This window comes from Mesoplodon mirus (genome assembly GCF_964341445.2).
Source record: "Mesoplodon mirus genome assembly, chromosome: 5".
NCBI classification, from domain to species: Eukaryota; Metazoa; Chordata; class Mammalia; order Artiodactyla; family Ziphiidae; genus Mesoplodon; species Mesoplodon mirus.
The window spans coordinates 83660832-83683336 of record NC_138980.1 but is presented as its reverse complement, the minus strand read 5'-3'; the positions used below and the strand labels follow the sequence as shown (position 1 = coordinate 83683336).

General features: G+C 35.2%; 1 protein-coding gene across 1 annotated transcript in view; it reads left to right on the top strand.

Moving 5' to 3' along the window:
* The first annotated feature begins 492 nt into the window (after positions 1-492).
* SRFBP1 (serum response factor binding protein 1) overlaps positions 493-22505 on the top strand; it is a 62520-nt gene continuing 40507 nt past the window's right edge. The window contains exons 1-3 of the mRNA XM_082620613.1: positions 493-636; positions 11295-11383; positions 12465-12537. Coding sequence (XP_082476739.1) covers positions 601-636; positions 11295-11383; positions 12465-12537 — 198 coding nt within the window. The 5' untranslated portion in view covers positions 493-600. The remainder of the gene's footprint in view (positions 637-11294; positions 11384-12464; positions 12538-22505) is intronic.

Here is a 22505-nt window from a genome sequence, read left to right as displayed (position 1 = left end):
CTCACAGGCAGCATAAAATGTGCATCCTGGTTTTGCTTTATAAGTTCCTTAGACCTTCTTACAGTGTGCAGAAAAATATGTCCATGCTTGGGTTATAAAGTGAGGCTGGTAAAAAAGCTGAATCTAACAGATGTGTTTGTTAGAAGCGCAAAAATCTTCACAAACGCTAGATAAAAATTCGGAGCAAAATTGGTCGCTCAAGTGATCATTTCATACAGGCTTTCACCCCCATTGAGATACGAAAAACAAGGTCCTTACACAGCTGGACCCATTCTGCGAACCAATATAAGAAAATTAGCATCTTGAAAAACTTCTAAACAAGGCAACGGCTTCTGGAGCGCCCTCTTTACCACCGGCCCCTGCCTGGTTTCCATAGGAACGCGCAAATCAGACTGGGAGCACTCCACGCAGGAAGTTGTTCTCCGTCACTTCCGTCCTTCACCTCAGAGTCAGTGTACCTTTTAACTCGCGCCTCGGCTGAAGCAGTCGGCGGATGAATTTTGGGCCAACGAGGCCGCCGTTGGAGGGGCGTGGCAACGCGCCCGCGTTCTGGCCGATGCAGTTCACGTGCGGACAGCAGGGGATCCTCTTAGAGCTACCATGGCCCAGCCGGGGACTTTGAACCTCAATAACGAGGTGAGCACCGAGGTCTAGAAACTTGTGGGACTGACCTTTAGGGCCCTCAGAACAGCTCTGCTGCGTCTTTTTGAAGGGCCTGGGCGAGGCGGGAGTCAGGCGAGTTTTCCGGAACTCAAGAGACTGACAACCGTAACTCCCCACCCCCACCCTCCTACCCCCTGGTTTCTAGGTGAAGCGTCTTTGGCCCTCAGTCCTCGTGAGCTTTTATTTGTGGTACTTTGGGAAGATCATTTAATCTTTTTATTCAGTGTTCCTCTGTAAAACGAAGCTCATGATAGTACCTTCCCCAGCAAGGCTGGAGTGAGAATTAACTGGAGTATGTAGTGTTTGCACAGTGCCTGACAGTAAACTCTCAGTATGTATTTCCTGCCTTTTGTTGACTGCAGAAAATGAAAGGGAGAGGTTGAGAGCTGTAGCTTTTCCTAAGAAATTGTTCATCTTGAATGAGACCGTATCATTTATAAGGATGTACGCTCGCCCAGTACCTCATTTCTTCTTTCAGCTACTGTCCTATTTCTCTGCTTCCATTTACAGCAAAACTTTAATACTTGTTGTCCACAGTTTTCATCTCTCCTTCTCTCTTAAATCCAGTCTCATCAGACGTTTGCCCTCATCACCTCCACCGTTACATGTCACCAGGTTACCATTTCTGTCATTATCCTTTTTTAGTTTCTGCTTCTATTCAAGGAAGTCATAGTCATCAAAGACTTAAAGTAAGCTGGAAAAGTGGGGATCAAATGAGGACCTCACAGCTACAGCAAAGGAAATTATTCGCCGTTTTTATTCAGTGGATATATGAGTCTGCTGTGAGCAAGCCACTGTTCATATTACACAGTTTTGTAAGCAACCTGTTCTCAGGTAGGAAAGGGTAAGCAACATCCATCAATGATACAGGATAATGCTCACAGAAAAAAGTTACGTAGTGCAGAAAAATTTCCAAAGAGGGCAAAATGAAATGAGTGATACTTGTTCTTGGTCTTTAAGGGTCCTACACAGGATTGCATTCAGGAATTCAATGATGGAGAAAGAAGGTGTTCCAACCAGAGGGACCAGTATAAGCGAGGAAAGAATGGGAGTGGGAAACACCTTGGATTGTATAGTAGTAGATAACTCTCTACTGATGAGAACTTGTTGGATAAAGTAGGAAATAAAGCTGAAATGTATTATTGCCTTACTACCAGGTTAGTAAGTCTGGGTTTCACTTGACAGTGGAGAACAGGGTATACTGAAGAGGAGAACTCTTGAAGGTGTTTATATTGATAAACATATGTCAAGCTCGTGCTAGTTACAGAAAGCATTTGGTGGTCTTTTTTTCCCATTAAATTCCCTAGGAGGTATAAAAGATCTTAATCGGAGTGATGTCCTTGGAAATTCACTGGAAATACTAGTGAACTTCCTGTTCAATTTCGAAATTACTGTGAAAGGAGTGGTGACAGTCATTTACCCCGCTCTTCACTTAAGGCTCTTTCTTTTTCCACTTAGTTTCCAGGCCTCTTCAAAACAGTTAAAATTTGACCTTTAGGAAGTCTTCAGTAATTCACCTCAGTCTGGGCTAGGTGTCTATTCTTTATGCAGCCAGGATGCTTTCTACTCTGAAAACACTTGTTTACCTGTTTCTCTCTTTTGGTGTATATGTCTGTCACCTGCAACACATGTGGTCTGTAACTGTGCTGGATGATTGAATGAACTTATCCAATTAGGAAGTTTATACATCCCACACTGAAGTAAACCTTACATGTTCTAATATGAAGGTAGGAAAAAAAGGACAGAAGAAAGTGGAGATGGTGGAAGAAAAGTGTTATAATTTAAAATTAATGGGAGAAACACTACTAAGGGAAAAACAGTTGTTTACATAAAAATTGAAAAACAAAGGGGGAAAAATGGGACAACCAATTAGAAAAAAATACAGCAAATATGAAAGATAAGTGGCCAATGCCATTACTATAAAATAGCTCATGGAACTTAAGAAAAGTCATCTCATAGAAAATTGGTAAAAGAAATGAATTAAAACTTCTTCATGGAAGAAATATATATGAAAAAGAGTTTAAATTCACTGTTATCTTTCCTATCTTTCCATTACTTTTCCATCATCACCCCTATCTTAGTCCAAGTTGTATCTCCCAGCAGAGCTACTATCCTAGCCTCCCAGCTACTTTGACTTGTTTTCTCATCTCATCTCTCTAGTATAGCTGGAGTGCTCTCTTCAAAACAAATCTAATCATGTGTTTCCTTGCTTAGAACTGATTTGGTGGCTTCCTGTTGCTTTTGGTCAAGACCGATCTACACAAAGCCAGTCTCCACTGTTATACCACTACCCTCACCGCCCTCAGGCTGTGTACTTCAGCCACACTGGCTTTCCTCCACTGTCTAGCATAGCCTTCTCCAGATCTTTTGCACTTGCTGTTCCTTTTACCCACAGCTCCTTTTCCTCTCAGTACATTTTATACTTCTGTTTAGTCACTTTCTCAGGGAAATGCTTCTTGACTTTCATTTACTCCTTTTGTAAGCTCTTGTAGCACTATTTACTTCTTTTTAGCCTGTGTAAGAATTGCTTAATGTGTGGGGCATGTGAATGTGAGAGAGAGAGATTTCTTATGCCCTCAACCTGACTAAATTTTCGCTCACCATCATATCCTCAGTGCCTGTCTGTTAAATGAGTAACTTGAGGCATCATTTTTATGATCCTTAATAACTTAAATTAGGTCTCCTTAACTGAGATTCAGGAATGAATTTCAGGGATCATATAACTGCCTGAAATTATGTGTAATTTGTTGTATTTAGCCTGTCTCTGGGGGAGGGGGAAATATTTCATAAGTTTTATCACATTTGCAAAAATTTGTAAATCTCTGGTATTATCTTTGGAATATTGGTACTCATATCTGTGATTAATTTGATTGGAATCCTTTTTCCATAATTTTTAATTATAGTCTTTTCTTTTAAAAAGTTATGTGTTGGGCTTCCCTGGGGGCGCAGTGGTTGAGAGTCCACCGCCGATGCAGGGGACACGGGTTCGTGCCCCGGTCAGGGAAGATCCCACATGCCACGGACCGGCTGGGCCCGTGAGCCATGGCCACTGAGCCTGCGCGTCCGGAGCCTGTGCTCTGCAGCGGGAGAGGCCACAACAGTGAGAGGCCTGCGTTTTGCCAAAAAAAAAAAAAAAAAAAAAAGTTATGTGGCCAGCTAACTTACAGTATATTTAATTTCCCAAAATGTCTTTTGTGAAAATAAAAGCCAGCTTGCAGACACAACTATTATATTATGCTAACTTTCAATGTCTTCAGCTCTAATTCTAATTTTTTCAATAATTTTCCAGGGCTAAAGGCTGACATTTATAACATACTTCCTGGCTCTAGGTTCTTAAAATACATGTATTCTTCTGAAATAATGTAAAATTCTACCTTTTTTAAAAAATAAAGTATTACTTTTTACTTTATCTTATGATTATTTATTGCATATTTTATCTTCACAAGCGCTCATGTGGACTTTGAAGAGAGAATATTTAATTGATTTATTATAGCAGCTTCCCTAATCTTTAACGTAGTACCTTGTGTATAATAAGTACCATATACTTGCTGGGCAGATAAAAGTATGGCTAACTCAACTTGAATCACCTAATGTTCAGATGAGGGGGAGAAATCTGCTAAATGAAGACTTTTTTCTCCCTTTCCATTAGAACCAGAGAAGGGATGTACAATTGAAAACGACAGTAAGCGTTTAGTGAGTAAAGAATTGGGAAAACTAGAGCTGGGTTTCCTTCAGTCATTTGTTTCTTTAGGCAGCAGTGATATATAAAATCAGAATTAGGAGGTGAAACATTCTGATCTGGTACTCTAATTCCACAGTAGGGCCAAAGGCTTCTGTATGAAGCTGACATTATTTTATTCTTGATAGCAGATTATTAAGAAGCTCATTAGAAAATTGCTTTCCGTGTCCTGCAAGATAGTAAAGGTAGAAACTAAAATGCCAGAGAACAAAATGATTTGCCTTTACTTATTTGTAAAAGATAAGAATGTCAAGAATTGTGTTTGTATGTGCTTCTGAAGTTGCAAAGCTCCAGTTTTATAATTAAATATGTGATACTTTTTAATAATTCTTTACTGAAGTAGTAGACTAGGGTCCATCCTTAAGAAGAGAACCATTTTCTGTTTGGTTGTTAAACAATTCTGGGAAGTTTTGCTAGGTGGCAGCATATGCTCAAGTTGTAGATAATCACCATGCACTGTAGAATTTTAAAATTGTTGCTCATCAGAAATAAAAAGTATAATTCAGTACTAAATTATCATCCAAATGGCCAAATTAGAAGTCCTCTGTATAAAGCTGTAATTAATATTGTTAACTATGAAATAGTTCAAACATATGGAAAATGATATAACAAATGTCCTTATAATCTGTATTTTCTGTATTTAGCAAGTGTCAATATTTTGCCATATTGTAATGCTTAATTCCACCCATCTTCTTTTCCACCTTAGATGTATTACTCATTCAGCGTGTTTTCTCCTATGTATTTTTTAAATAATTTTTATAACATATACCCATATTCATACCCAGTGTATAGTATTGTGTTGTATATTTTTACACTTTGCATGTGTGGTATCATCCTGGATAAATGCAGTATCATACGTATCATTCTAAAAGTTACTTTTTTCACCAAACAGTATTTTCAGGGTTTATCCATAATACATGCAGATTTCCTGCATTGATCTAAAATGGTACATTGCTTATGCTTTATTTATATACAATATTTTATCTCTTATGCAACATTTTGTAAAAATGCTGCATTGAATAGTCTTGTGCATAGCCTTTTGCTATAGCTGGAGGTATGTCTTCTGGACGGATTCCTAGAAGTAGAATTTTTGTTAGGTGTTGCCAGAGTTTCCTCCAGAAGGAGTATACCAATTTGCATTCCTACCAGCAATGTATGAGAGTGCCTGTTTCCTCACAGTCTCACAAACAGAATGTGTTGTCATATTTTTTTGTATTTGCCAGTCTGACAGGTGGGTAATGAATAAGCAGAAGTTTTAATATATTCTAAGAAACAGAGATATACTCAGATTTTTCTTAGCACTGCAGGCTTCTCTAGAGCAGCTAGCTCTTAGAATAATTGTTTTCTAATAACCATGGGTTTTTGTTATAAGTTGATTTGTATATGTAGCAAAGTTAGTACATTACCAAAAGAGGTTGGCTAATTGACTGGCTAGCAGATAGCCAACTATGAGTCATTTCAAGGTAACGTTTATGTTTACTTTTGTCTGTGAACCAAAGTTTGCTCTCAGCTTTGTAGATCAGAAACTTGCTATTGTTGTCACCCCAAAAGTATTCTCAAAAAAGTATTCTCTCAAAAGCAAATTCATATCAACCATAAACTTATAAGAGGCCATATAAATAACAAAGCTAGTTTATTGAGAAATATATCTAATGTGGATACTAATGCTCACATTGTAAGACACATTCTTTTCCTGTCTACTGATCCACATGAGCTACTTGAAATACAGAACCACAAAAAGGGTTTCAGGTGCATGGTTCAGCGTTGGGCTGTGATACATCTGTCCCCATAATTGAGTTATTCCAGTACAAATTGGAGTTCCCAGGTCTTTGAGCTGGGGAACCTTTCTTTGGAATCTTCTTGATTCAGACACTGCCAGCTTTTGCTCTTTGTGGTTCCCTTTCCTGTGTTTTAAGTTGACTCTTGCCCATATGTTCACATGGTCTTTTCCCAGTCAGGTATATCAGCTTTTTATTTATTTATCATTGTATTTTTGTACTGTCTACCTAAGAGTTGATCCAGGTTACATTACTGTGTTCAGATTTCGCCAGGTTAACTGAGGGCATCTCTATGCCTAGGTTCTAGGCGACACCTCATTTTCAGTGCGTGTATTTTGTGTGGGTGTGGATGTGTGTGTTTTAGCTCTTTTTCTTGTGCTCTTATAGATTATTAAATGCATTCTTTTGCAGCTTGGAAGCACTCAGCTTGGGCTTATCAGTCTTGGTAACGATGACCTACAGAGTTTTGTCCTTCAATTTTTGACTTCAAACTCTTCCCTTCCACTTCTTTTTCATTTTGACTTCAAACTCTCCCCTTCCACTTCTTTTTCATTTTGTCTCTTCTCTTTCAGCACATTTCATTATTCTGCCTGTTTTGTCCTTGCTTACTTTATTTCTCTTTCCTTCTTTTCCTCCTGAACAATATTATACTCTTTTCACATTTCTAACAATGACAGTTCTATTTGCTTTTGGTTGAAGAATTCACCAAAGCATGTTGCCCTTAAGCAGTACATTAGCTTTCTGACAATACTGAGTGTTTTAGGCCTATTTGTTGACATCTCGGTTATCTGTCAACCAGCTTCATAATTCCTGGGTAACAAATGAATTGGCAACCTTTTAAATCCTAACTAAAAGGCTACTGGTAGCTGTTTGTCAGTTTTACAAAAATAAATTTAAATGCTTGGAGAAAGCTAGGTGTTTGGGGCAGGCAGTGTGAGGAAAATAAAAGTAATAGGTCCATTTTTACATGAAGTGAATATACTTATTTTTTTAGTATATTAAACTTAACAAATACTGGAAAAGTTAATAAGCTAGAAAAGCATTTTTTTGGCATTGGCATGAAACTAAGTACATGAAGCATTCCCTTTGCTTTTCAGAATTCCCTTATGCAGTAATGACAAACATAGTACTTCTTAAATTGGAATTTTAAAATTGGAGTCTAGCTTTCCCAAGATTGAAATGTAACTGAGGACCAGTTCTTCCCACTGCAATTTATTAATTAAGTTTGGTTAAGAGCAGTTAGCAAATAATATATAATCATCTCATGCACCTACAGGGTACAGCAATTAGAAATATTTGTTACTGTATTTTAATGCATAATTTATTACTTGCTATTTATTTTATGAATGACTTAACTTGCAAAAAATGTATCATAACCCCCTATTATGCTGCTTATGAAATGTAGCAATTCATTTTTCCACTTAAACCTTGTCTAAATGGCTTTTGTTTATGCAAGTATGATTTTTTTTCTAAATAGATCTAACTTTGAAACAAATTTCAAAGAGGTTAACATATCTAGTGGAAATCTGATTACTCTACATTCTGTTATTATGTTGCTCTTTTGAAACAGTGAATGAACAAGTGAGTACTGCTCCCTTTCTGGTCATTTACTTAACAAATATTTATTGAACACTTATTGTATGCCATCTACACTATGCTGGGTGTTAAGATGCAATGTTGAATAAAACCAGATATTTGACCTTTGTGGAATTTATAACCTAGTGGGAGAAAGACACATTAAGCATAATCAGATTTAAAGTAAAATATTAAACTTAAAATAAGTGTCATGATAATTCTAGAAGCACTTTTTGACCCCTGAGGGAGGCCAGGAGACACTTTATTGAGAAATGACAGTTGGGCCAAAATCAGAAAGATAAGATGTTAAGCTAACATGGAGAGAAAGCAGTCCTATCAGAGAAAACAGCAGGTGTAAAGATTTGGTGGTAGTTGTAAGCATGGTGAGGATGGAGTAAAAGATGGCCCATGTGGCCATTCTAAGAGCAGTTGGAAACCAGTGAAGAGAGTTAAGTAAAGGTGTTACATCAGATCTAAGTGTTAAAAAATGTATTCTGATTGAGTTGTGGGTAACTGATTGGAGAAGGGCAGGAATGGATATTGAGAAAACAGTTGCCAGTAACTCAGCCAAGAGAGCCAAGAAGTCAAGATAGAAGAAAAATGGTACAATTTGAGAGGTAATTAGGAGATAAAATTATCAGGACTTGATAATAGATTCATTGTGAGGGATTTAGAAAAGAAAGCTACCTATAATGAGCCTAGGTTTATAACTGAAAGGATTGCTCTGTTCCCTTAAATATGAAACACCAAAAAAGGGATCCAGTTGGGAGTGAAGAACATGGGTTCAGGTGTGAGTTGGAGGTGATTTTAAGCATACTTGAAATGTCAAGTAGGCAGTTACACATTTAGGTCTGGGGCTAAAGTGGAGATCTCATGTGAAGGTAGGAATTTTCGAGTCATCTTTGTTTAGGTGGCAAATTAAAACTGTATACACACATAAGATCACTTAGGGCTAAAAAGTATATCTTGAAAAGAAGAGCTGGGCTAATCAGTTCAAGACTGATTAGAGGTGGATGTGCCTTCACAGAAGACCAAAGTGAAGTAGCTAGAGAGAAAGCAGGAAAACCAGGATAGTATTCTGTTATGGAAACCAAAAGGAGAGTATTTCAAGAAGGAGAAAGTGTTCAGCAGTATCAAATGCGGCTGAGACTTCAAGCAAAATGAAGTCTGAAAAATTCTTGTTGGATTCAGGGACTTTTAGACATCATTGGTGACTTCTAGAAATCATTGTGACAGCTTTTAGTAGACTAATGGGAATGGAAATTAAACTGGAATTTTGTGGCATGCAGATAAGGAGATGGTGAGTTTGAACGTCTCTAAAAGCTTGACTCTGGGGCAGTTGAGAGAGGGTGCTCCGAGTGAACTTTGTACTGAGATGTTTTGTTTGTCTTTTCTGTAATGAAAATGACTCAAACATGATTAAAGATTAGTGGAAAACATCCATTTAAGAGATTGACAATGCTAGAGTAAATGGATAGTTTGTAGTAAGGGTTATAGGAAGGCAGAAGAGGATGGGATCCAAAATACAGTTAAAAGATTAACCTCAGAAAAGTTCAGGGATATTTCTTATATTGTAACTTTATCAACAGAGGAGGATGGGTGATGCAAGTAAATTTACATTCATGGTGGTAGAAAGAGGATGTTTCCCATCTGATGTTTATTTTCTCCATGAAATTGAAAAAGAGAGAAGAGAAAAGTTAGATGTTTTAGGAAAGCAGACACAGATTTAAAATAGTCATTATAAAGTGAATTGACCAAAATATATATGTATAATAGGATTGCTAGGAAGTGTAAGGACCCATTTGAGGTTAGTTATGATGAATATCTAGTAGATAGAATGCCTCAAGTATTTCCTGGCTCTTGGGGTACTGTGATAAAAGAACTCAGAATGTTGTTTTTATCCAGGATTCACTAGAGGGATTGCTAACCAGAGGGATGAGTTTAAGGTATTGGCAAGTGTTGATTATGTACCTAAACTGGATAAGAGAAGGAAAATTAAAAAGAAAGGGACTAATCATTTGAGAGAATGTATAGGGGTCAGTGAACTAGTGGTTCCAGTGAAGTCGAAGACCATTATGGTGGGTGGGGTTGAACAAGCAAGCTGAAAGAAGTTGTAATCTCAGTGCAGAGTATTTGAATTGATGGTTTTAGAAATGGAATAGTATGAGCAATGACTAGAACTACGTGTGACCATGGAAGTGGGTGGCTATGATAGAATAGATTAGGTCATTAGAAAGGAGGAAGTCAAGAAGTGAGGATATAATATTGGGGTGGGTTATTCAAGTAGACACCTACATCACCCAGAATAATGGCAAAACTTAGGCTGGAGAGAAATTGTAAGTTGGTTGCCAATATTGTCAATGATAAGGGGGTGAAAGATATTAATGAAGGGTAAGAGGTAACAGCTAAATGCAAGAGCCTTGTAAAAACAGAATGATGTTGATACTGTTATTTTGGCAAGAAGAATTTGAGGATTATGTGTGCCAAGCACTCTTGCAAGGCACAGAAAACATGTAAATATTGCAAGGCCCCTGCCCTTCAGGAGATTATAGACAATAGAAAAAGACAGCCACATGAGCAGTTAGTGACAGTACAGTGGTAGGTGCTACCTACAGGTATAGTGGGAACTCCAAGGATGGAATGGTTATCTAGCTGAAGAAGTCATTGAAGATTTCACTGGAGCGATTATCTCTGAACTGAATTTCATGTAGTTCCTGAAGTGGAGGAGGGGTGAAGGATATTACAGGAGGAATTATAAGATGTATGCCTCTTAACAATGATAGAAAACACAAACTCAATAGCATCCCATTGCACTAAGTACTATTATAACATGTGGTTCTTTATCATTGGAATATTTCTATCTCTTGGCCAATAATTCTAGTTTTTTGTTCTTAGACCTCAGCATTGTTCTGTAATGGGGCGATTTAAAGTGTGTGTGTGTGTGTGTGTGTGTGTGTGTGTGTGTGTGTGCGTGCCCACCTGTGTGTGTGCCCTTGTGTTTTTTGAGTTATGCTTGAAATAATTTATTACTGAATAAAAATAAAAGGGGTGTGCTAAAAACAAGTAAAATAAAATCACTTTCATGCATTTGCTTTTGTTAATACAAATGCCCATTCAGTAAATTAAATTCCTGCGATTATGGGTGAAGCTTTGTTTTAAACCACAAGGATTCAAAGATAAATGTGGTGGTCTCTGATGTCAGGGAGCTCACAATTTATTATGTTCCAAGCCCAACAAGATATAAGTGTAATTTAAAATACTAGCCACTGGGAATGCTGTGATTTTTTCTTTTTTTTAATAAGTTGTTTCTCCTAAGTCCTCAGGCGCGTATTTAGAATGTTGATTTCTTATTCCTTCACTGTTTATGGAAGAAGTTTGATTTCATCAAACTTTGAATATAGTTAAATAAAGCTTTGATTAAAGTGGTAGACTTATTCTATTAATTATTAATACTCAAATTAATACTTATTAATACTCAAAATAAGGTATGTTTCTTCTTGAATTAAGAACCTCTCTAATTTTGGCTTTATTCCTTGAAGGTTGTGAAGATGAGAAAAGAAGTGAAGAGAATCCGAGTTTTGGTTATCCGAAAACTTGTCAGGAGTGTTGGCAGACTGAAGTCAAAAAAGTTAGTCATCTAAAGTCATGGTCCTATGACTAATAAAATGTCAAAAGTTGTCTTTATTCAGTATTTACAGAATTTGAGGGTAGGACCTAGAGGAGTAATTAAATGTCTTCCTCATACAGCACTTTGATCCTATCACTCAGATAGGATCTGAGTGAGATAAAATGTGCTCTGTCAGCATGTCCTTACATAGTTTGGACCATATTCAATTAAGATATATGATAAATTCTGTTTTCTCAAAAGTCTTCTTGTGGCTTTTTCAAAGTGAAAATCCTTTGGGGTTATTTATGTATTTTATGTTATTAGAAGTTATTTTTTTAAGATGTTGATATAGTTTAACAAATCAAGATACCTTGAATCAGTTATAAAGATTTCATATCACCTTATTCCTTGAATTGATAATTAATTTGAAATCTTTAGTACCTTTTGGAAGTGTTTATCAAAACATTGTGTTCCGTTTAATTTTTTTGAAAAAATAATGTTTTGTATTTTTGGTATCACTAGTATTACAGAAAAAGTATGTTATTTATAGTTCTTATGCTTTAAGCATGAATACTTACAAAGTCTTCAAATGTGTTTTGTTTCTGATTAATTTCTTGTTTTTTCTTTTGTAAATGTTTCATAAGATAGCCCTTCTCTCTGATATAATCATGTATTTAACATCTTTATGTATTCATTTAATTCCAGAGAACAGTTGTCATTTAATAAAATTATATCCAACCTTGTAGCTTATGAAACTTAACTGTAGCTTATAAAACTTACATGAAATACAGTGTGCTATTAATCAATTGATTAGAAAGTATTATTTGTCTTTCCTATTAAGGAATTAGAAGGCAAACTGTCTATCAGTGGTAATAGTCATTGATATAATACCTGGACAGTGCTTATTTTTGCCAAAAGCTTGGGTTTGTTAATGGAATTGGGGTATGTGTTGGATGGGGGAGAGGGCAGTGCAGGATAACAGAATGTTTGTTACTTAGAGAGTTATTAAGCTCTTCTAAAAGAAATGGAGAGACTTTTCATTATGATTCTAGTCTAAAATAAATGGTTTTTCTGGCTACATACTGTAATGTGTCTTTTGTAGGGGTACCAAAGATGCACTTTTGAAAAACCAAAGACGAGCACAACGATTGCTCGAAGAAATTCATGCCATGAAGGTAAGAAATTGTGTGGATGTGTATATATGTGTGTTTCCATGTCTCCTGTCAGCCTGCATTCTGTGTGTGTTTGGTGTTACTTATTTGAATATAATTGTGAGTTGACCAAGACTTATTTGTGTGGGTCTGTTTGGTGAAGAGTGTAGCACGTTTAGAAAATTGTAATATGTTTGTTTGCATTATTCTATGTTTTTTACTGAAGTTGTTAAAGTACTAGACTAATTTGAGTCAAAACTATGCCAAACTAAACTCATCTATGTTTAATAATGCTTCATACCTAAGATTTTTATTTTTACTTTAACTTTAGGCATGAAGTCTAAGTTAAGATCAAGTCTAAGTTAAGTTCATGCTGTTTGGTAATGTGGATGGTGATGTTGGTGGCTGACATCATGCTTTGCCTATTGCCAACTCAATAAATTTTTGTGTGGTGGTGTCAGCATTTTATTCAGCTCTGTAGTAACTTGAAATAGAATTAGTATTGGACCAAAATGATCCGTATTTTTGTTTTTTTCAGCCAGACTCTTCACTAGCATAATTTTTAGGTCTTCTCTCTGTTCTTACTTTGTGGAAACTTTCATTTACCAAATGACATACTATTAAATGTCTGGGAGACTCTTTTATTGCAGTACTGAAAAACAACATTTGGCACTAGCAATTACCTTAATTGCAGGGTCATTTTGCATGTATGTTTGACTATTACATTTTGGTAGAACTTCTAAGTTTTGAGGTAGATAAAAGAGCAAGAGAAATCTCTAACAATATATTAATTGAGTTAGATTATCAAAGCTTCTCACAATTTTTTCCTTTTGAAGGATGATAAAGTGTTCTATAAGACAAAGTTATCATAGTTAATCTGAATAGAAACCGATGTAGGACATGATTCTTTGGTGTGAGGTATGGTTTTTGTGGGGTTTTTTTTTTTTTTTTTTTTTTTTTTTCTTTTTGCGGTATGCGGGCCTCTCACTGTTGTGGCCTCTCCCGTTGCGGAGCACAGGCTCCGGATGCGCAGGCCCAGCGGCCATGGCTCACGGGCCCAGCCGCTCCGCGGCATATGGGATCCTCCCAGACCGGGGCACGAACCCGTATCCCCTGCATCGGCAGGCGGACTCTCAACCACTGCGCCACCAGGGAGGCCCTTGTGGGGGTTTTTAAAGTTTGTTTTATTTTCACAGGACTGTAAAATTCATGGAATCCATTTGATATCTCATAAGTTTTAATACCCTTGTTGTCCAGTCATTCATTCAAAATACTCTGTATTTGACTCTTAATTATTATTTGTATCACTTTGTATACACATCATTTAGACTTTTTCTTTTTTTTCCATAAAATTCCTGTGAGAAATAAAATCTTCAGAGATTTTTGTTTTTGAGGATCACACTAAGGTAGGAAGTTATGATTTATGCGGTTGTCTTTCACTTTCTCTTAACCAAGCTCCTTACTAAATTATATTCCTTACCTAAATTTTTCCCTGTAATTTCTTCTGAATAGTCATTTTTATAGTCCTAAATTATTCAGAGGCTTTGAGCTACTGTATAATTGCTGATTTTATTTTACCATGGAAAGGATGGCTTATGTATAATAAGCCTATGTACAGTATGTCAGGAGTTTGGGAAGAAAAGGTATTCATTAATCTTTAAAATACTTCCCTTCCATAACTCTCAATAATGAATTTAATTTAGTTAATTAGAAAGAAAAGTTGTCCTATTTTATCTATATGTGAAACTTATTTTCTGTAATTCTTAAACCTCATCAGCAGTAGAAAATCAGACTCATTGATAAAGTTCATAGGTTTACAAGATTACTATATCATGATCATAGTTTTTGTTTGTTTTGTTTCTGTTTTTCCTTGTGTTTATAAAAGACCACTATGGAATTGTTGCCTCATAGAAAGCTAAAATTCCTAGCCTGGTATAGTCCTTGAATTCATAAAATTAATAGTATATATATTCCTTGAGTTAATGTCAGTGGTTAGCGTGGTTTAGTTTGGATACTCTGCCTTCAACTCCTTTTGTAATGGTATTTAAAAACTGGATTAAATCTAAGTATAAAAACCAGAAAAAGAGTAAGTCTATATGTTTGCTTTCCTTACATGTCAAATTTCATTCTTCATCTGTGGTTCTTTTACAAAATTGGTCTACTTTTCTAAAAGAAGCAAATACATAAAGCATTTTTTTAAATTGAAAGGTCATTTGTAATTTCTTAAGGGAGTGTTTATCATGTACATGGGAGTATCAGAGAAATAGTCACAAAACAGAGAGCTCACAGTCTCAATTAAATTTGAGACTTCTTACTCATTTTTCTTACTCATTTTCTTACTCATTTTTCCAAATGAATTTTTTCCTTGGCTCGTATACCATTACATTTTTAGTCTTGTTCATGACATACTGTCCTATACTTGCTTTATATGATAATAGGGTATTTTGTTGCAAGAAGACTTCCTTAAGAAGAAAACCGGATATATTTTTAGAAATGGGAGTTTGTTTTTTCTGGCCAAGGGAAAAAAAAATGGCCTGATCTTTATGATACTATAAAATGATAGATTCCAGTTTTATAGATTGTAATGTATAGATAGGAAAGAAATCTTTGCTACCTTTTCTAATAGTATTCACACTTTTAACTTTGATACTAGTATATACACTGGCTTTTGAAGGATATTAAAGTAGCTTATTGACTTTTACAGATCCCTAAGTTATTTAGCTAGAGAAGGAGATGGTAAAATTAAAGTGTACAGTGAAATCAATCAAAATGTCCAAGAAATCTTTTTCTTAACAATAAAGGTAATATAACTAGCTTTTATTATTTACTACGTGCCAGGCACTATATTGTATGTTTTATATTCACTATCTCATGAAATAGATATTATTATCCCTATCTTACAGAATAGGAAACAGGCTTAGAGAAGTTCAGCAGCTTGTTCAAAGTCAAATAGTTGTTAGGTGGTGAACTAACTGTAACTAATTATAAAGCTGATACTGTTAGCCATTTCACTGTACTGCTTCATTAAGATGAGAACTTCTGAAATATATCTAGTCTCTACTCTCCTAAAGATTGGATGAAGTAATATAATAAGTGTGAAACTTGCCCTCTAGGAAAAAAAGGCCCAAAGATGTTGAACAAGTTTTCAGATTCTTTAATTCCTCACAGCTAAATATACCCAGTTACCTCTTTTTTGTTTTTTTTTTTACTTTCTCCTCTCTGAGGCCATTAATTTTCCTTATGCTGAATATTCCTATGCAGTGAAAATTTGTATATCATGTGAGATCTTGCTCTGCCTGCTACCTTTTACTTCTCTATTTTAAACCTCTTTCACCTTTTGTTGCATTTTTTTTTCTATTTTTACATGTTCTACTCTCTATTATTAAAAGCATCCTTTGAGCTTTATCAGCTGTTAGGATTGCCTTGTCTCATGCTCCATCATGACCTGTTTCTAAGTGGTTGTCATTAGTGGATCACAGATAGGAAAATGGTATAGATTTGATCTTTAGAAGCATTTTATAAAATAAAGTAAAGTAATACATTATCAAAATAATATAATAACTACAGTTGACCCTTGAACACATGGGGTTTGGGGCTCTGACCCTCTGTACAGTTGAAAATCTGGGTAATAGTTGGGTATAACTTAGTGTGGGACCTCAGTATCTGTGGTTCTGCATCTGCAGATTCAACCAACCTTGGATTGTATAGTACTATAATATTTACTCTTGGAAAAAAATCCTCGTGTATGTGGACCCATGCAGTTCAAACCCATGTTGTTCAAGGGTCGACTATATATCATATCATTTGAACTTAACAACTCTAAAGTGGGCAAAATCTTAATTTAAAGGACATATTTAGACGTGTTCTAGACTGCACACACCCCTTGGTTGCATGTTTGTCATATATAGTTATATATTAATTAGAATTTTATGGCATTTCAGGTTATATATGCTTTTTAAAAATTTTTTGAGATTTTTCTCTGTAATTTCACATACTATGATTTTGTTAAGTTTTTTCCATTATGAATGCTTAAAAAGAAATTTGCCATAGGGTAAAAGATGCCTTTTTTTGTCCTGAAAGTATACTGTGTTAATTATTTGTGTCAAATTAACATTTAATTCACTTATTCTACTAAAGTAATAGTATTAATACTATTGTTATTCTAAGATTGTAATTATTTTTGATAGTTTCATCTTTTATTTGTAAGCCAATCCAAAGAATCATATCATCAAATCAGACTCATATATTAGAGATCTTACCTAGAATCCAGCTTTACTAATAGTTTCAAAGATAGATACAATCAGAAGGCATAGGTGAACATAGGAGAGATTTAGGACTCTCCATGATTCCATAGGTCCTTCCTTTCTGCATCAGACATGTACTTTCTGGCACAGAGTAGATGAGATCTTTAAATGAGAAAGTTTAGGTGTTACCTAATAGCAACAAGCATTTAGATTTTGAAACTTATGCATTCTGTACCCCAAGGTTGTGTAGCTTACATGATATTCTCCAATGTGCCATCCCTCATAAATTCATAGATTCTGGGTTAGTTTACTGTAAGCATCCTTAACAACAGGACATCCCACTGAGATCATTCATTAGATAAGGACTTTCCTCCTAACAAAAATCATTAGCATATTTACCAGGAGAACCAGTTATCAGCATATTAACAAGTAGATTAAACTCCATCACCTACTTTTCCGAGTTTCTTCCTGGTAAGGGACGTGAATAGATCCCAAGACAGCTGTTTTAATTCTTCCCCTCTCTGATTTATAATAGTATGCCTTTTGGCATTTTTTCCTTCTGTTTGTATTTCCCTCTAACTTTTTGGAAAATATTTCAAACCTATAGAAAAATTGTAATGTTACAGTATAGTAATAATACATTGTATCACATACATGTTTGTCCCTTTACTGGTAATGGTGAGTTCCAGTCACTTGGTTTAGATGTTGTCTGCCAGATTCCTCCCTTTTAAAGGTACCCTTTTCTGTTTGCATTTGTTAAGTAATCTGTGAGATGATAACTTTGAGACTATGTGAATATCCTGTGGTCTTTTCACCCAGTGACTGATGTTCTTTGGCTGAATCAGTTAACAGTTTTTTATTGTTTCTGTTTCTCTGCTGGGATTTTTTATTTCTCTGATAAGATTTTAATCCATTGAGAGGAATTTTTTTTTTTAATATCATCGAGGATAGTGGTAATAGCCATTTGTGCTTGTGGAGAAGAAAAGATACTTCTTTTTCTTGGTTCTTCATCTGCTGGGTAATTTTGTTTGTTTTTTTGTTTTTGGCCATGCCGTGCAGCATGCGGGATCTTAATTATTCCTCAACCAGAGATCGAACCTGTGCCCCCTGCAGTGGAAACACGGAATCCTAACCACTGGACTGCCAGGGAATTCCCATATGCTGGGTAATTTTGAATTGTGCTCTGGACATTATGAAGATTAAGCAGAGATTCTGTGTTTGGTTATTTTTCTCCAGTGAGTGGTGGCTTTATCAGTTAACTTTTGGAATAGGCTTTAATTTCAAACAGTGTTTCTTAGACAGCACCTCTAGCCTGAGTTCAGATCTTTTGCCTTTTAGTGAGATGCTTTGAATCTGTTCCTTGGATGAGTTATTTAAGTTTAGGGATTCCTTGTGTGGTTCTTTCCCTTCTGGGTTTCCCCTGCTCTCCAAGTGGATAATGTACCCAGGCTTCACTGTTCCATATGTTCCTCAGCCACTGCTCCGGAACCATGCAGACTGCAGTCAGTCTTAGGTTGCACTCTGAAGAGATGATGTCTTATTTGTATAGCTTCCCATCTTTACTCCTAGTTTGTTTAGACTCTACATCAGAGTCTGTCTTCTTTCATTTCTTCTGCTTTACCTTCAGGTAGGTTTTTTTGTAGTGTGTCCAGGTTTCATGTTTTGCTTTATTTTGTTTTTTGGAGGAAGGGTTAATCATATTATCTGTTAGTACCTTAGTCTGTTATACCCTGAAATGGAAGTAGCGAAAGTTAAAAGTAATTGTAAATAGCTGAAAAAGAGGACTGAGCACCCATGACACTGACACTGTAAATTTAGGTCTTAGAGAGATGGAATAAGTAAAAGAGACTGAGAAAGTGTAGGCAGACAAAGAGAACCAAGAGAGTAAGGTATCTAGGAAACCAAGTGAAGAGACTGTTTCAAGAGAACGGAGTGATGAACTAGGTGTTTAAGTTGATATTGTTGTTCTTGTTTTCAAAATTAGCAATATTATTTTTAAAGTGTAAACTCATTTATTAGATCATAATTATTGATGAATTTTTCAAGTTGTCGTGCTTCTGTGGTCTAGAATACTTTGCAGAACTGTGCTGATAGAGTTTGAAAGGGTTTTGTTCTTGCTCATGTGATCCTAAGCATGCCTTCTCTCCTTCTTCCCCTTCCCTGTCCTATTTCTTTCTGTTAAAGTATATTTAAATCTCAAAAGTCTGAAATTGTTTCCACATTCATATTTTCTTTCTTTACGTCTGAAACCTAAAAGCTGCAAACACTGTTCCAAGTATGGAAGAGGCAAAATGTTTCTCTTTCTTGTTTGCTTCCCCATACTCATTGAGCATACCCACATTATGGTCTTTTATAGCTACAAGATCAGCACTATAACCTATAATTCTCTTTTATAAATCTGCACTTTTAATTTAGATTATTTTTCTCTAATGCATTATAGAAATCAAGTAATAAAGAATTTCTTTAAACCCTTAGGTAACTTTAAAGACCCTCAATAAAAATTTTCAACTTAGGGTAGTATGTTTTGTTTGCTGGTTTTAATGTTAATTACCAGAAACAGAAGAATGAATAGGCTCTCCATTTTATAGCTAGCTTAGCCAGTGCTCTAAGAGCAGTTAACTTCTAATTCAATTTTCTTTAAGGGAGAACTTTTATTGCCTCTGAAGGCAAAGCAAGATGCCCTGATTTAATATCCTTCTGTACTCAACTTGTGACATTTGAAATGATAAACAGGAAGTCATAGTGGTGTTTTAAAAGGGCAAGGGGTCAGTATATACCGCTCTCTTCACACTCACGCAACAGTGTTTAGAAACAGATCATCACATTGGAATTCTAGTTTGCTTTCCTGGCATGTGGTTTCTGCAGCTTTAAGCCAGTATTTTGAATAGCTCATAATCCTAAAATCCTTAGCAGTGTTGCATTTTTAATGTGTAGGGGTCATGATTTTCATTGTAAGCTGTGTTGATATAAAGATGTTATATCAAGTTTATGGTGGCCTTAAAATATTTTTGTCTTTTAAATAAGAGCAGTGGTAGCAAATAAAAGTGGTATCCATTCTTTGCTTTTTAACCTTATTGCTTCTATTTGAAAACAAAGGAAAAGGTACAGGTCCTTGATGGTAAAAGTGATGAAGTGCTATTACCATTTACTGAGTCATTATATACATTTAATTTTAAAATAAAAAACTGACTTTGGAATTGCTTCAGTCCAGATAAACCTAGTTCAAAGGCTACTGAGTGTGTAAACAGGATTTAGGGGTAGGAAGGAAGGAGTATCACATGAGCCTTTTTTCAAAAAAAAATTTTTTTTATTGCTTTCTGTTTTGTTTTGATTTGATTTTTTGAGTTTTGTAATTTTGGAAATTTGAACTTACAACCTTGGCAGGACATTCCTACTAACTGTGAAAGTATCCAAAGCCCTTTTCAACTTTTAATTTTAAAAAATTTGGACAACTAATACTACTATCCTAATTCCAATATGGAATAATGTGGTGATTAAGAAAAGGGGCAAATATTACAACATATTTTGTTGGAAAAACACAGTGGGAGACAAAGGGCCCCAAAGAAAAGCAGCAATAAGAACAGTAAATAACTTTTTTTTAAATGGGATTTTCTTTTTATTCAACTGCAATATCACCTGAATTTTGGGTTAAATGGAGATAGATTATTTTTAAACATTTACACTCCTTAACTTGAACATATGTTTTATGTTGTTAGATTTGTGTTGTAATGGAAACTCTGTATTCTTTATGTTTTTTTCCCCTATATGTTAGAATAACTCATGTTAGTATTTTGCTACTCAATTAGTATTTTGTGACGAGAAAAACTCAGTAAATGTTCTGTTGTTTTCTTGGCTGTGAAGAATTTTATTTTTTTCTCTGCCTGCCACTAAATTATATAAACTATGTAGTCTTCTAAGAAATAAAAATAATCCCAAGAGTAGTGATTGCTCCAATTAAAAGTGCTTTTTTAGCAATTTACATTGAAAATGTGTAGTTCTTTTATTCTCCCCTTCTATAAAAACTAAACTCTTTACAAGGCATATTAATTTTATGTATGGGTGAGGTAGGGAGAGAAATTCTCACTTTTTTAATTCTTGATTTTTGTTGAAACTCAGTATATTAAAGTAGAACTTATGAGTTTTGGTGGTAGTGAATCAATAACTACAGTTATTCTTCTGTTCATCACAATCTAAGATAGCCTCCTAGTTTATTAATGATCATATATCTTCTAAGACCCATAAAATTTGCAACCAGAAATGAAAAATGTACAAATAAAAAAATGATTAAGAATTTACAGTACAGCTATTATAAATTCATATCATATACTCAGGTTAGTTAAATACATTTTAAATTAGAACCTATTATGTATGTAGATTAATAGGTTTCTGCTGTCAGAGAACATACTGTTCTGTGGGAAACAAGCGTATGAATCTCTATGATATATACCATACCATGTTACAATTAAAGATTTGTAGGAACCTAGAGAAGGGATCAATTTATTTCATTACTTACAGGATTTAGGGAAGATCTTACAGAATGTGTGGCACTGAGTTGGAACTTGAAGAATAAGTATGATTCTGTTTTAGAAAAGGTAGTCTAGGTAAATAGAGCACAAGAACAAAGCATATAGGTCTGCAAGTACATTGTGTGATTTGGAAGGGCTGCTTAGGACTCTTGCTATTATAGTGTTCATTTAGCACATTGCATTGTAATTATTTCTTTATATGACTCCTTTTTTACAGATAGAATATTTCTGTCTCCAGTGCTTAGTGCACTAATTGACATAAAACAGACATTCAGCAAGTATTTCATTAATGAATTAATCTTGTGGCTGGAATATAGATTGAGAGGAAGAACAAATAGCTGAAGATAGTGGCTAGATGGAAGATGTGATTACAACTGAAAGCCTTTTGGGAAATATGGGTAATCAGAGGTTTTTGAATAATCATATGTGTTTTCTAGAAAGAGAAATTTGGAGGAGAGTGGAAGATTGATTAAAAGGAAACAACATTGGAGGTGAGATCCCTGATTAGAAAGCAATTACTGGGTTAATTTTTTCATTCATTAAGGAGACATTTATGAAGGTTATCTTTATGGAAGCTAATATGCTATGTGATTCATTGATCCTGCTCTGCAAAAATAGTACACTATCAGAGAAAGGAGCTAGTATGCACAGTTTTAAAAACTGGGTAAGTTATGATAGGGTCTTTGAAAATCTTAGAAGAGCAAAAGGTTGCTTCTAGCTAGTAATTAGGGAAGGTTTCTTGGAAAAGTTTAATAAAAAATTTTAATGTTACTGATTTATCAAATTGATATGATTTCCTTGATAATATTTAATTGAATCCCATTTATATAGCAAGGATACTGTGTCATGTAACAACTTTACTTCCCAGACTTAAATATTATTTATAGCACTAAGAAGCTCAATTTCAGATATAAGAACACTGCTCATAAATAACTTAATAATAATTTTAGTTTTTATTGAGCACCTACTCTATGTCATGTTCTTTGCTACAGCCTGCATATATGATCTCTAATCTTCATAGTAGCTCTTCACAGTTCCTAATTAGGCCCGTTTTACTGAAGTGGAAACTGGGGATTTAAGCGTTAATTGCCTTGCTCAGAGTTACACTACTAGAGCGTGGCAAAGCCAGGATTCAGTCCAAATCTATCTGAATCAATAACCCATGTTCTTAACACTCTACTAACCTAACCCCTCTTAAGAATTAAGTGCACAATTTTAGCAA